Source organism: Capsicum annuum, chromosome 12, assembly GCF_002878395.1.
Source record: "Capsicum annuum cultivar UCD-10X-F1 chromosome 12, UCD10Xv1.1, whole genome shotgun sequence".
In the NCBI taxonomy this organism is placed as follows: domain Eukaryota; kingdom Viridiplantae; phylum Streptophyta; class Magnoliopsida; order Solanales; family Solanaceae; genus Capsicum; species Capsicum annuum.
The window spans coordinates 210,111,030-210,127,368 of NC_061122.1; the positions used below are offsets into that span (position 1 = coordinate 210,111,030).

General features: G+C 34.4%; 1 protein-coding gene and 1 long non-coding RNA gene across 2 annotated transcripts; both read right to left on the reverse strand.

Annotated features, from left to right (window-relative positions):
- Positions 1-6,146, reverse strand: LOC107851009 (squalene monooxygenase SE1). The gene is given in 12 exon segments (XM_016695894.2): positions 1-486; positions 579-668; positions 670-702; positions 704-862; positions 1,345-1,620; positions 1,726-1,944; positions 2,210-2,378; positions 2,477-2,571; positions 2,573-2,652; positions 2,838-2,949; positions 5,392-5,455; positions 5,533-6,146. Coding segments are annotated over 12 exon segments (1,779 nt in total). The 5' UTR covers positions 5,904-6,146; the 3' UTR covers positions 1-375.
- Positions 6,147-7,724: 1,578 nt separating this feature from the next.
- LOC124889368 lies at positions 7,725-9,916 on the reverse strand. Its single transcript, XR_007048315.1, has 3 exons — positions 9,617-9,916; positions 9,074-9,160; positions 7,725-7,784 (listed from the first exon to the last, which is right to left on the reverse strand). It is a non-coding gene; the product is annotated as an uncharacterized LOC124889368 (long non-coding RNA).
- Between the last annotated feature and the right edge of the window lie 6,423 nt (positions 9,917-16,339).

Genomic DNA, 16,339 nt, shown 5'->3' on the forward strand with positions numbered 1-16,339 from the left:
CGGATACGAGTGCTGAGATTCAACTAAAAATAATTTAAATATCTAACAATAGAGATACAAAAACTAAACTATGAGATATTATTTGGACTTGCGAAAATATTGATCAAGAAGAGAATCCTGAAAGGAGATAAAAGAAAAACAATAAAATTGAAATTTCTATAGATAAGGTATTCTGTTTTCTTCGATTTCACCTTAGCTTTTGTTTTAACTACATAAACCACTCAATTTTGGTCAAAATACCCTAGATCGATTGTGACCAGATAGGATACAAATCTCACACCACACCCATGTCATGTCGTGTCGACACGGGTCCGGTACCAAAAGTGAAGAGTCGGAGTGACTTAGATCTTGATTAAAATTTTCCGTTTTTGGTGGTTACAACCTCACTTTAGGAGAAGCCCTATAATATGCAGGAAGAGTCATAGGGAAGAATATTTGCCTAACCCCTTCTGCCTTGATTAGGGGGAAAATGATTCCAGATGCACTCTGTTTGAGTCATAGGAAATTGTCAGCATGAAAGCAAACAAAATATTTTAAAAATTTCAGAATTATTGAAGCAAAGCAAGAAAGATGCTAACCGAGATCAGTCTGGCACTGATCCACATCCGTTTGAGTGATGGGAAAGGCAGTAGTAATCGTCCGACACCATAGATAGACACAGTGAAAAAAATGACAAACAAGACTGAATGGTCGAGGATTTAATTAAGCCAGCAAGCAAAGATATTGGTCCTGTCGAGTAAACTCCTCCGAGGCTCAAGTAGTCGAAGCATGCCTGGCGCATCTCAATCCTAACTTGATCAGGTGAAGCACTAAACACCTTATAAAAAGCATCCGGCACTATATTGAGAGTAGATGCCACAGGCTGAAGATACAAATATCGAAACAAAAAGAGTCAAATCATTTATCTAACTAAAAGAACCTGTTGGATGCTCAAGAAGAATTATGTAGATCAGAAAATCAACATTCATGAACCAAGCTTTTTCACATCATCATTGGTAAGGGTAAATTCTCCTAATAAGTCATCGTAGGAACGATGGTAAATGTAAAATTGTAAGCATGTAAGATCATGAGAGCTGCGGTAGCTTTGTAGATAATTCTAAAACACTCTATTGACGAGTCAAGTGTTTTTCCCATCATCATTAGATTTTTTTTATTTCTTGTGTTTCTTTTTCATGTCGTTGGTATTAAGATTTTTAGCAGGTGACTTCATTAGAGTTGCTTTAGCTTTGTGGTTCCTAATCTTGATGGCTCAAGAAATTCCATCACAGGAGCAGACTAACCCATATTTTTTTGCTTTACCAATCAAATAATATCAGCAACATTTAAGATATAGAAAAAATATACCTTACGTAAGGTGTAAAGGGACTCAAGATATTTGTAGAGGGTCGATGCATCATTGAAATTATGAAGGGGTTTGAGAAAATTACATAGCACAACAACATCAGATAATGCTAAAGTCATCCCTCCATCAGTTAAGGCATTACGCACATTAAATGCATCACTCATGAGGAGAGCACCAAGAGTTGGATGAGGAGCAGCAGGCATGCTTCTGTTTGACATTGTTCTGATGTTTCCTTTATCTACTGCGGCAATGAATGGATCGTGTATCTCAGGAGGGACCTGGAACAACAAGGTAAACAACTAATTGAATGCCATGGAATTGAAGTAATAACATACACCTATGTGGTACTGCAATGAGAAAAAGATTTTCCATCACCACATTACCTGGGGGCCAACAACAGTTTTCAAGTATTTAGACATTTCACCGTTGGAAATAAAAGGAACCCTTTGACCAGGTGCATCAACCAGACAGCGGACCTCAGTACTGCTTATGGGGTAGAACACGAGAGGTAAAGGGTCAGCCAAAAAGACATGTCCATAGTTTGCATGTGAAAGTTGGAAATTCTCCAGGATCAAACCAACAAAATAAGAAGGCACATCTACCTGTGGAATATGATGGCATCAATGAGCTCCACGACAAAAGGATAATAAGGGAACACCAACAAACAACAATGAAGTCCATAGCAAGCAATTAGTATTAACACAAACTCGACTAGTTTTACTTAGCGCGTTTCAACAAATTCTTACTTGCAGAAGAAGAAAAGGAACAAAAGATAGTGCAAACGTGCTTTTCAATCAAGCAGTTACTGAGTTATTTTCAACTTTCATCATGAAGAAAAAAATTAAAAACTTTAATAGCTGCCCTTACATTTGGGTTGCAAAGGGTACGTCGCAGGTTTGAGAAACAACCATCACACACAATGGTTAATGGTGCACATGCTTTCAGCTCTTCACCAGATTTAGTTTTGTACTGTACACCTTTAATGGTTCCCTTCTCTTCGAGCAGAGTTGTGACTGTTCCTTGCTCCAGTTTGACACTGTCAGATAATCAAAGATAAGGAGCAAATATTAATCAGTGAAAGAGCATAACACCAACCAACAACGTCATTAACAAATAATAAGAGGAGGTATATACTTGGGTAAATACACAACTTTTTCTCTCATTCTTTGGATGAAGGGCCCATTGTGAAAGCCCCTTCCAGAAACATCTGCGCGAAATTTCTCCAAGGGAATACGGTATTCGGGTGCTTTTGCCATCCTTGAAAAGAACATACCCAAAAACTCGCTGAGCATCAATGTTCTCCACACATTCTGAAATTAGCAAGGAAAAATTATGGAGTTGTATACAAGAAAGAATGGCAAATCAATCAATCAACCATCTACACGGCTACACCTCAATCCCAAGTCTATTGGATGCCATTCAGGGAGAAGTAAAGTTCAACCAGAACAACAAATGAATCTCATAACACAAGTCTAACAAGTGGCTAGCTACTGACCTTCGAGTCCCAACTCAAGCAATTTGAGGTAGCCACCTGGTAGAAGATATTCTCCAACAATTTGATCAGGTGTTGCTAAATATCTTTCAATTACATGTAATCGCCGCCCATCCTGAAATTCAGAATGCATAAGCATATGATTTGAAAGAGAATTTTCTTTCTTTTTTGTTTTTACAAGAACGGTGTTACTATCCAAACCTGGCACTATGAATGCTTTCTTCTTGTAACCGCATACTATCCTTCTAACAATCCATGGTAATAGCGCATTAGCATTAGTATTTTACCAGTATTGTAACATTGTTTTACTGTACCAGTGTTGATTAGGATTAGGTTTGTTCAATTTATCTAGTCGTTAGTTTGTATTAGCTGTAGTTATTTGTTCCTACATTCTAGGAGGTAGTTTAGGTTAATTTCGTTTATTTCAACGGTATATAAACTCCACTGGAGTCTTATCAAAGAAATATATGTTCTTCTACTCTATTTCTATGTCTTTATATGGTATCAGAGCCACAAATACTTTAACGAGTAATTTTTTTTCCTTCACATCAATGGCTGCCAGTTGCTAATGCTGATGGCACCAAATTGCCCTTTCCACAAACAATCACCTCTAACGAAATTGAGTCCGCCAATCCCGAGTACAAGGATTGGCCACCCATAGACCACCATAATGTGGTAACGAGATCGCAAAACATCTTCAAGCGACGAAAAATCATTGACTACACTACCCAAATGAACCAGGACCCTCTATTCCTGTAACCCACAAGCAAGCACAAAATTTCCATATTGGAGAGATGCTATGAAGGCTAATTTGATGCATTAGTGAAGAACCAGACTTGAGACTTGGTTGCACCAGACCATGCCCGAAATATTGTCCCTTGTAAGTGTTGTTTCGAATTAAAATTAAGTCTAATGGCTTCATTGATAAGTATAAATCACGTTTAGTTGCAAAAGGGTTCACTTAAAGGCCCGGAGTTGATTTTCACAAAACATTCAGTCTGATGGTTAAACCAACTACATTCGACTAGTACTCATAGTAGTACTCACAGTTGTTGTATAGATGAACTGACCGCTACATCAAATAAATATCAACAATGCTTTTCTTCAGGGAAAGATTTAAGAAGACGTGTATATATCTCAACCTCCAAGCTATGAAAAGATGCTACGAAGGTTGTAACCCTCAAGAAAGCACAAAAATTTCCATATTGGAGAGATGTTATGAAGGCTGAATTTGATGCATTAATGAAGAATCAGAATTGGGACTTGATTCCACCAAACTATGCCCGAAATATTGTCCCTTGTAAGTGGTTGTTTCAAATTAAAACTAAGTCTCATGGATCCATTGATAGGTACAAAACAGGTTTAGTTGCAAAAGGGTTCACTCAAAGGCCCGGAGTTGATTTTCACAAAACATTTAGTCCGGTGATTAAACTAACTACAATTCGAACAGTACTCACAGTTATTGTTAAAGTGAACTGGCCGCTACATCAAATAGATGTCAACAATGCTTTTCTTCAGGGAAAAATTCAAGAAGACGTGTATATGTCTCAACCTCTTGGCTATGAAGACACGAATCATCCCAACTATGTCAACTATCTCAAAAAGGCAATTTATGAACTACGGTCAGCTCCTAAGGCTGGTATGATGCACTGACTAGTTCTTTGATTTGAGTGGGGTTCAAGATGTCTGAGTGTGATAATTCTCTCTTTGTTCTGTACAATATGAGGGTCACTATTTATATTCTGATTTATGTCGATTACCTCATAATCACAGGCAGTGAAGAAACACTCATTCAACATGTTGTTACCTATCTTTCAAATTTTTTTAATCTCAAGTACCTTAGTTTATTACACTATTTCTTAAGCGTGGAAGTACACAGGAATGCTGATGGATTATTTCTCAGTCAATCCAAGTATATTCAGGAGATTTTACATGATACTCAGATACAAGAATGCAAAGGTATTCAATCACCTATGAACGTATCCGAGACTCTACTAGTTGATGACAAAGTACCTAAAACTGATAGAAAAGAATACAAAAGTGTGCTCGGTAATCTTCAGAGCGTTTCATTTACTCGACCTGACATCATATATTCATTATAGAAATATTAATTTATAATGTTTAAAATTTATAGAAATATTAATACACTTACGAACCTCATATGTAAACCATGTTGAAAAGGATGAATACACTTGATTTTCATGGAATTGAGTCTTAAATAAACTGAAGATCCAACATGCGAAACACAATTAGTTTCTTTAAATGAATGAGTAAACAAATAAGATATGTTAAAATTTTAATCTCCTTACTTCAGAAAGGGCTCAACTTCCGAAAAATTCAGCAAGACATACAAAGTTGCTGATTTGCGCTCCGTGGGAGTGAGCCGGCGACGTATGGTCTTTTTAGCCTTACAACCAGATTGATTGAAAATTGATATCGGTTGCAAATGAGGCTCATTCACATCGTCCTGATGACGATTCGGTCGGTTTCTTAAACAAGCAACTTCATTACGAAAGTAGTATGAGCAAAATTGAGACGTTTCTCTTGCAACATATACCTCAACTACAGAGCCTTCCACCCTATGTTTGTTTGTGGGACCCCTTTTCAATTTTTCAATTGCCCTGCACAATCTTAAGATTAGATGTTTACTATATTTAAAAAAGATATGTATGTATTTAAATATGTTGCAATTGCTTACCGTTCGAATGGATTCATCCACCTAGTTTGAACTGGACCGCCTAGCCGAGCTTTGTGCACAAGGTGAATGGGAAGATGTTTCATCACATCGAAAAACGTTGACGGAAAAATCTTCTCCAGCTTGTTGGTGATAACAACAATATTACTTTTCATTCCCGTCAGATTTTCTTCTTTTAATGTGGTGGCATATAAGTATTTAAAGAACAAACTGATCTCTGCTATTGGTTTCCACATGTTTTCAAGTAAACCAATAAAAACAATTGAAAGTAATTGTTCCATGAAAACATGACAATCATGGCTTTTCATTCCATGCAAGATTCCTTGTGCCATATCAACCCTCTTTCCCAAATTTGAGGCATATCCATCGGGCATCTTTAAACTTTGGACTCACTCACATATTTGACGCTTTTGGTCCAACTTAAATGAAAAACTAGCCTTGGGCTTAAGAACATTGCCATTGGGCCCCTCCTGTAAGATTAATTCTCTGTGTTTGCAATATTCTGGTAAGTCAAGTCTGGCCTTAGGATTATCCTTTGTTTTGCCGGCGACATCCATAACTGTGTTGAACAAGTTGTTAAAATAGTTCTTCTCAGTATGCATGACAGCAACATTATTTCTAAGAAAATTATCTGACCAATATTCTAACTCCTCAAATATACTTTGCTTAGTCCAGTTATGCGAAATGCCATATCCATCAAGCCTGTACAATGGTTCTTCGCTGGCTTTAGGCAAATCCTGAACTATCTCCCAGATGTCATGACCAGACAGACTTGGAGGTGGACCGTTATATTTCCTTCTATTCCTTCTGAATGCATTCTCGAGTCTCCTAAATTCATAATCAGGTGGCAAGAAACAACGATGACAATCAAACTATGAATTTTTCCGGCCATGTCTCGATGTAAAAGATTTTATTTTTTCCATGCTGGATGGACAAGCCAGTTTTCCAGCTGTCATCCATCCAGACAACATTCCATAAGCAGGAAAATCATTAACAGTCCACATTAGATATGCACGCAGATTGAAATTCTGTTTAAGTGAGATGTCCCAAGTTTCAACCCCCTCATGCCATAAAATTTAAAGTTCATCAATCAAAGGTTGCAAGTAGACATCTATTCCGCTTTTTAGATTACGCGGGCTAGGAATAACACAATTCAAAATATATAGGAACTAGTCATCAACATTTCAGGAGGAAGATTATAAGGAGTGATAAATACAGGCCAACATGAATATGGCGCAACACCAACTGAAAAAGGAGAGAAGCCATCCACACATAATCCCAAACGAATATTTCGTGGCTCAGCTACAAAATCTGGATAAGTTGCATCAAAAATCTTCTAAGCCTCTCCATCAGATGGATGACACAAACACCAGTGGACCTTCTATTTTCACTATGCCATCTCATATGAAGAGTTGAGCTGTTTGAAGAATACAACCTCTTCAACCTTGGTAATTAGAGGTAAATAATGTATCGCCTTAGTAGAAATTTGATTTTCACAAGAACCACGTTTATATCGAGGGTGCTGACAAAACTTACAAAACTCTAGGTTAGCATCTTCCTTAAAGTATAACATGCAACCATTTTCACAACAATCAATTATAACCGAGGAGAGACCTAACTTTGACACCAATCTTTTTGCCTTATAGAAAGAATCATGAACCTCCAAGCCGGGGTCAACTAACTCTTTAATAAGGTCTATCATTGAATCCATTCCTCCTTCAGCAATATTCCAAGTCAGATTTAATACTTAATAATCTAACAGTAACAGACAAATGAGAGTGCGAACACCCGTCAAACAAAGGATGACTAGCTGTATGCAATTGTTCATAGAATTTGCCCGCTTTACTATTAGGAACATCTCCAACATTTTCCATAAAGTCGCCCCCGTGTTGCATCCCAAAAACATCGTGCACTATTTCTGTCATTCTAGTATCTTGATATTCATTATGCTCTGCAGACCTACTACTTTCTCCAACAACAAAGTTATTTTGCACAACATCACCATGAATACCACGTAATCTTAAAAAATCCTCGTAAAACCCCCTTCTATAAAGATGTTCCCTTACATCTTCTCCATTTACAAGATTTATACCATCACATCTAACACAAGGACAACGAATAGCCCGAAAACGTGTCCAAACATCAAGTGTCTTAGCATGTTCATTAAATCTTTTGACATCTTCAACAAATTCCTCCCTAATACCCATTCTATTATCATTGTTCCGTTGATATATCCAGCTATAATCAGGTTCCATCTACGCAATCAATCAGATCAACTAATTAGATCAAGTCACAAAAATTCAATTATCAACAAACATAACCATATTAAAAAAAACACATTTAAAATTCCTACACTTAATCGTTTTTAACCAACCAAGTCACCAAACACAACCACATTCAACTTACCAAGTCACCTTTAAAGTCCCCACACTTAATCATTTTCAACCTACCAAGTCACCTTTAAAGTCCCTACACTAAATCATTTTCAAGTAACTAAGTCACCAACCAAAACACATTCAAAACCAAAAAACCGCCTTTAAAGTCCCTACACTTAACCATTTTCAAGTAACTAAGTTACTAACCAAACCACATTCAAAATAAAAAATCCTCTTTAAAGTCCCTACACTTAACCATTTTCAAGTGACTAAGTATAAAACAAAAATCACATTAAAAAAAATAAAAATCCCCTTTAAAGTCCCTACACTTAACCATTTTCAAGTAACTAAGTATCAAAACAAAACCACGTTCAAAACCACAAATCCCCTTTGAAGTACTTACACTTAACCATTTTCAAGCAATTAAGTCACCAACCAAACCACATTCGAAACAAAAAATCCCCTTTAAAATCCCTACACTTAACCATTTTCAAGTAACTAAGTCACCAACCAAACCACATTCAAAACAAAAAAATTTCTTTAAAGTCCCTACACTTAACCATTTTCAAGTGACTAAGTATCAAAACAAAACCACATTCAAAACAAGAAAATCCCCTTTAAAGTCCCTATACATAACCATTTTCAAGTAACTAAGTCACCAACTAAACCACATTCAAAACAAAAAATATCCTTCAAATTAAAGTCCCTACACTTAACCATTTTCAAGTGGCTAAGTATCAAAACAAAATCACATTCAAAACAAAAAAATCTCCTTTAAAGTCTCTACACTTAACCATTTTCAAGTCACTAAGTCACCAACCAAACGACATTCAAAACAAAATATTCCCTTTAAAGTCCCTACACTTAAACATTTTCAAATGACTAAATATCAAAACAAAACCACATTCAAAACAAAAAATTCCCTTTAAAGTCCCTACATTTTTCAAGTGACTAAGTCACCAACCAAAACCACATTCAAAACAAGCAACAACAAGACCAACAAGAAAATAACAACAATGCTAGTGAATCGAACAAGGCCACACATGGCTTCACTAGACTTCAATATGAACAATAACAAGAAGATAACAACAATGTTAGTGTATCGAACAAGTCCACACACGACTTCACTAGACTTTAATATGAACAATAACAAGAAGATAACAACTTACCTTTGCTTGGCTTAAATTAAAGTGAAAGAGATCGTTAAGCGGTCACCAGAAAAAATAGCAAAGCAATCCTTATCCCGGATTCAGAATCTGTCAAATAGTAAAATTATTAGAACTCAAATTCTAGTAAATGTCAAGACTAACCAAAATTTAGGTAATTCGAACTCAAATTCGTAAACTTTAGCAAAGATCTAACTCAAAGATACTAAATTAGGGATTTCAAGATACTAAAATCTACTAAAGATACTAAAACCATAAAAGTAAATCAAGAATCTCTACAAATCACAACTAGAGATTCCAACTTTGAGGAATTCCAACCAATAATAACTTCAACACCACAAAACCCATATCAAAAGCTACCATAAAAGAAAATCAACAACCTTAAAATTTCATAGCTAAAGATTCAAAAAGACTCAAATTTTAAGGGATTTCTACCATGAATAACTTCAATCAAGCGAAACCCATATCTAAAACAACAAATTAAACCATAAAAGGAATTCAAGAATCTCAAAAAATCAAAAAAGCAACAAAAAAATAGCTTCATACCTGAGCTGTCGTCGCCGTAGTAGAGCGGGAGCAGTCGCCGGCTAACCGGTGTAGATCACCATGTGTGTGTGTTGCTGCGTGTTGTTGGGTGTGGGTGTAGCTGAGATCGAGGTTTAATTAGGTTAGGTGTGTGTGTGTTTTGATCTTTTATTATTTTTGTCGAGTCGAGTCGGGTCGGGTCGGATTGGGTTAATAACTTATTTTTTTAAAAAAATTATTTGAAAACCGACCACATGTGGTTGGTTTTCTGGAAAATATTTTCTAGAAAATCAACCACATGTGGTTGGTTTTCAAATATTTTTTTTAAAAAAATTAAGTTCCATTGATATTAAATTAATGTTTAACAAACTACAATTAATAAATTAAAATGAATTAATGAATTACAATTAATTTTTAACAAAATAATTTTTTAATAAATTCTATAATATTTATAAAAACATCCAAATAATTTTATACAACGCGTATATATTTAAATTAGATAATTAGTTATGTTATCATCACATTAACACGAGCAGTATATTTTCCTAATCGTATAATAATATCAATTGATTTTGCAAATTAAGATAATTTTTTTGTTAATTAGCTTTTAAATACAATTTTATATATATATATACCTCGTAATACAATGTGTTAATCAGATAAATTATCGATTACTTGTCTTATATTATTACAACTTCAACACTATACGCGTATCTATATTGACACAAAATAGTACATCTATTTCCTCAATAATATGATATCAATGTATCATTCAAAATATTTTGATATTTAGATTCAGTTATCCAGCTTTCGATTACTGCATACATCACTACACGAGATATACATATATATACATATATTCAATTATATCAACTCTCAAATACGTACTATAAACATCACATGCATGATTTTACTATCTCATAATAATATACAACGTATATCACTAATACTCAGAAACAAAACTTGTAAGCAAAAAAACTCTAATTCACTGTCAAAATTTGGCGGTCGTTCAAAATTCAAAATTCAAAGCAAATGGTAAGTATATGTCAGTTTCAAGATTCAATTTTCGGTCTCCTCCCCCCTTCCCCCCAATTATACTGCGTAATACTTGTCTTACATTATTACAATTTCAATAACATACGCGTGTCTACATCGACACAAAATAGTATATATATTTCCTCAATAGTATGATATATATCAATGTATCATTCAAAATATTTTGATATATAGATTCAGTTATTTAGCTTTAATTTCTATTACTGCATACGTCACTACACGAGATATACGTATATATACATTTATTCAATTGTCTATCAGCTTTCAAATACGTATTATAAACATCACATACACGATTTTACTACCCCATAATAATATACAACTTATATCACAAATACTCAGATGAATTATCGATTAGATTATCTTATGTCATTAATATCACTATATAATATGTATATGTTATATAAATACCTATACATACACACACATATACATACTATCGACTATATCAAGTTCTAAATACGTACTATATATATCACATACGTACACGAGTATATTATCCAATAATATAATGCGACGTGTTTCATATACATACTCTGATGAGTGATCGATTAATTATATTTAATTATTAGCTTGATTATATTCTACTAGGTTTTGACTATATCGTTCATCAATCGATCACTACATGATATATCTATATATATATATATTTATATATATGAACTCTTGAATGCGTATATATATATCACATCCACAAGTATATTACCTTATAATAGAACACGTTCACTATATTCTGATGAATTATCGATTATATATTACATTATTATGATTGAAATAGTAATATAATATCATTATCTCAACAGTATGATAACATATATATATATATATACACACACACATATTCATTATACAAAGATTATGCATGTTTAACGTCATTTAATGTATATACAAAGGAAAATATTTAATTTATATATTAAAACATAAGTAAAAGATAAAGATTATGTTTAACGTAATTTGTTTATTTTATTTGATATATTTTTTAGTGTAATTTTTTCACAAAATTTAAGAATGATTGATTTTTATTATTATTATTATACTGGTTATCGACTATGCGTGATCAGTTTAATTTTAAAAAATTATATAATATTACCTTATTTATAATTATTTTTAATGAAACTAATATATATCTTTGATTACATATATATAATTATTGTTTACAAAATATTATTTACTTTTTTATTTTTTTACTTCAAAAACCGACCATGAGTGGTCGTTTTTTTTTTTAAATTATTTTTTATTTTAATTAAAAGCCAACCACAAGTGGTCGGTTTTTTTAAAAGTATTTTCTTTTCTTTTTTAATTAAAAACCGACCACTTGCTTGGTTTTTTTAGAAATAAATTTAAAAAGAATTTTTAAAAATCGACCACATGTGGTCAGTTTTTAAAAATATTTTTCAATTATATTTTTTTAAAAAAATCGACCACTAGTGGTCGTTTTTTTTTTAATTTTTATTTATAAAATAAATAATAAGTAATATACAAATTATTGAAATAAATTATTTTGATTTTTTAAAATTAAATGGTCCCTTTTTAAAAAAAAATTAAAAAAAAAAATTAAAAAGCCAACCACTTGTGGTCGGTTATTTCTGACCACAATGTGTGGTCGATTTTTTGTGGTCGTTTTTTCAGTTTTTTTTTAGTAGTGAAAGATTCCTTGTGCTCCATGTTTGTATCCTTCTCATGATCTTCTCAACAAGAACTTCACAATCTGTAATTGATAACTTCTTCGGTGAGATTGGCACTCCAAGATACTTAAAGGGAATACTCCGTTGTTGGTACACTGTTAATTCACAATTATCCTCGACACATTGCTTTGGCATATTTTTACAAAATAAATTTGACTTGGAGTCATTAGTCGTTAGGCCTGATGCTTTGGAAAAGGATTTTAGTCCTCGAATCATCAGCAGTACAGCTTGAAACTCCCCTTTGCAGAATAACAGTAAATCATCCGCAAAGTATAGATGATTCAGTTTTATCGTCTTACATTTTGTATGAAACTCGAACCCTTTCTGGTTTGCTATCACTGCCATAATCCGAGACAAATATTCCATACAAATTATAAATATTAACGGAGACATGGGATCTCCCTGTCGTAGTCCCCTTTTCCCAGCTATATTCCTGTAAGTATTTCCATTCAGTGCTATTGTGTAACTGGTAGCAGTGATGCATTCCATAATCCAGTGAATGACCTTGGCAGGGAACTGTAAGGCATACATCATTTCTCTAACAAAACTCCATTCAATCGAATCATAAGCCTTCTTCAAATCTATTTTCATCAAGCAACTTCTTGTTGTGGCTTTCCTATTATAGAGCCTTACTAGATCCTGACATATGAGAACATTTTGAGCTATTGTCCTTCCCTTGATAAAAGCACTTTGATTTGGGGATATTATACTGGGCAATACAATCTCCAGTCTGTCACAAATCACCTTGGATATCACTTTATAAATGGTGTTACAACACGCAATTGGCCTGTAGTTCACTACTGACTCAGCATGACTGCCTTTTGGGATTAAAGTTATAACTGTATTATTCATCTTCCTTAACATTTTCCCTTTGTTGAAAAATTCCTGCACTGTCATCACCACATCATTTCCTACTACATCCCAAGCATCTTTGAAAAATTGACTGCCATAACCATCCGATCCTGGTGATTTCTGTTATTTCCATAATATATTCGGGTATGCAGAATTTGTATAGCAGAACAACAACTTCAACTAGTTCAAGTTTATAAACAAGAACATAATGAAGTATATCAAATACTCTCAACACAAGATCAAAATGACCTTTCTAAGAGGTGTATTTTATTTTTCAGAATAATAGATGAAACAGAAATGAATAAGGCTAAGTTGTCCGAATTCAGGGAGTTTCCTTAAGAAAATAATTCCCCTCACTGTACCCGAGGTTGTGGAATTTTTCCTCCCAGGATAAAATGACCTTCAATTCGACAATAGCGGTACCTCATATAGTCGGATTCTTCGAACGCACTCAACAGTTTGATTGATCACAAAGAGTATTTTGAAGACAAGAAGAGTTTTGTAATCTGAAAATTTTTATTTCAAAACCTGTGGATGAACCTAGGTTTATATAGCCACAAGTTACCTCTTCAGAAAGGTGGCATTGGTTCAATTTAAAGGTGTGTGACTTTTCTGAAAATGCATGTCTGTTTACTTAAAACAGTGCATCATTTTGCTGAAATAGTACATCCCATTTTGTGTGAAACATTGTGTCATTTCATCGAAACATTGCATCAGTTTGCTGAAACAGTGCATCAGTTCACTGGAACGGTGCATCTGTTTACTATAACAGTGCATCTGTTTACTGTAACAGTGCATCTGTTTACGGAAACAGTGCATCTGTTCATCGGAACAGTGCATCTGTTTGCAGAAACAATGCATCAGTTCAGTTTCAGCACTGCACTGTTTCAAAAAACTGCATGCATGTATAAATGGAGAATCAAAACATATTGCTGCGTTTTACTGTTTGGTAAATTTGGATCATCAAATAAAATTTGTCCAAAAAAATAAATCTCATAGATATCCAAATCCGAGCCGAGCGATGACAACGGCGCGAGGCATCTCTATTTTATTGCCTCACTTATCATATGGAGTAAGTGTTCATTAATACAAAGACTACAAAGTTCCTTTCTCCCACCAATTTGGGAAAATTAGTGGACTTTCCAATTTGGGAGTATACCTTCTAAATTGGTATCTCCTATCTTCCACCATTTTTCTCTCCATTTTTTCCATTCACACTTCATTCATATACTATGAACCCAACAATTTCTCACCAGGTATGGACCATACAACTTTTTTGATCTCTCTCGCTGTTATATTTTGTTGCAACATTTGTTGTTGCTCCTCACTCAGTACTGCCCCTTTTCTTACCACTTCACCACACACGTGATCTCTTTCTTGAGTTGAGGTTCCTAATAATTTTGTGTAAAAATCTGTGAAAGCCTTAGCTACTCCAGTTGGAGTGTCTTGAGTCTTGCCATTCATATCCACCACAACAAATATCTTGTTTGCATTGCGTCTTGCCTTAATAAAGTTAAAAAAATAGCTTAGTATTTTGATCCCTCAATTGCATCCAGTGTATCTTACTTTTTTTGTTTGAGATACAAATCCCGTGCTTGTTGCCATTGTCTAGACTCTATGGCTAAGTACGATTCTTCCTCAACTAGAGCCATATTTTGAGGGTCTCTCTGTATCATCTGCTGACACACCTTCAATTTTTCCATGCTTTCATCAGCTTGCATCTCTACATCAGCGAATCTTGTTTTGTTAAGATTCTGGAGTATTCGCTTTAGCCTGTGTAATTTTCCAATCATCTGATACTTCTTTGTCCCATGGCTTTGTTTCCCCCAGCTCTCTTGGACTATGTCTTTGTAGTCCTTTGCCAGGGTCCACATATTGAAATATCGAAATGTCTTTGCTTGCTTCGACTGTCTTGTTTCCCACCTAATGATAGCTGGGCAGTGATCATACAATCCCTGTTCCATAAAATGTACCTGAGAAGCAGGTAATTCAGAAAGCCATTCATTATTTATTAGAACTCGATCAATTCTGCTCATCACTCTTGAGTCTCCTTTTTGTTTGTTATTCCAAGTATAAAAGGCTCCTGAAGACTTTAGTTCTTGTAATTCGCATACCATTACACATTCTTTGAAATCTCTTACTGGGCTGCCTACTCTCTCATCATAGTTCAACACATTGTTGAAGTCTCCCATCACCGCCCAAGGTTCTTGTACATTGCACATTTCTTTCAGCTTGTTCCATAATTCCCGTTTCATTCCTTGATCATTAAAACCATACAACATAGTTAACCAGAATTTTAATTTAGTACCAACATGTGTAACATAACTGTGTATGAGTTGTGGCATTGTCTCAACTATGTCCACCATAAACATCTCGGGTTTCCATAACATCCATATTCTCCCACCGTGATGTGTTTCTAGATTAGTGGTAAACGCCCAACCATTACATAGATTAAGAGAGGCTTGGCCAGCTTTAGCCCTCTTTATCCTTGTTTCAAGGAGCCCAAATAAACCAACTTGCATGCATAAAGAGATTCATCTCTTTTTGCTTTGTTGGTCTATTTAACCCCCTTGCATTCCAGAATCCAAAGTTATCCATAAGCAGGGGGTATACCCCTACCCCTGCCTTGTTCCGACCCCTTCACACCTAGTGCCTCTCTTGGGGAAGAGCCAATGTATATTACTTGATGTTTTGTAGTATATTAAAATCATCTTGTTAATATTATGTTAATATTATATTAATATTTAATATTTTCTAGTACCCTGAATTATGACCAAATTTGCTGCATGCGACACACTCCAACTTCACGAGGGTCCTATACCCTCTGAACTCAATTTTAGCATAGCGTATGTCAGCACAAAGGGCGACAAAAATATGCTAAAATTGAGTTCAGGGGTAATAGTTGAAATGTGACATAACTTTAATCATAGTTCAAGGGTACTGAATATTTATCTCATTTATCTATGTATTATTGATTGCAAATTTCAATATGTATTTTTAAATTTTAATTAAATAAAGTAAAAACTTAATTAAAGTTTTTCATAATAGATACTGAAAAATAATTTCTCCTATAAAATAATCTTAATAGTAAAAACACATTCATATCCTTTTCTTTTAGCCATCTCCATGACTGCCATCATCTCTCCCCAAC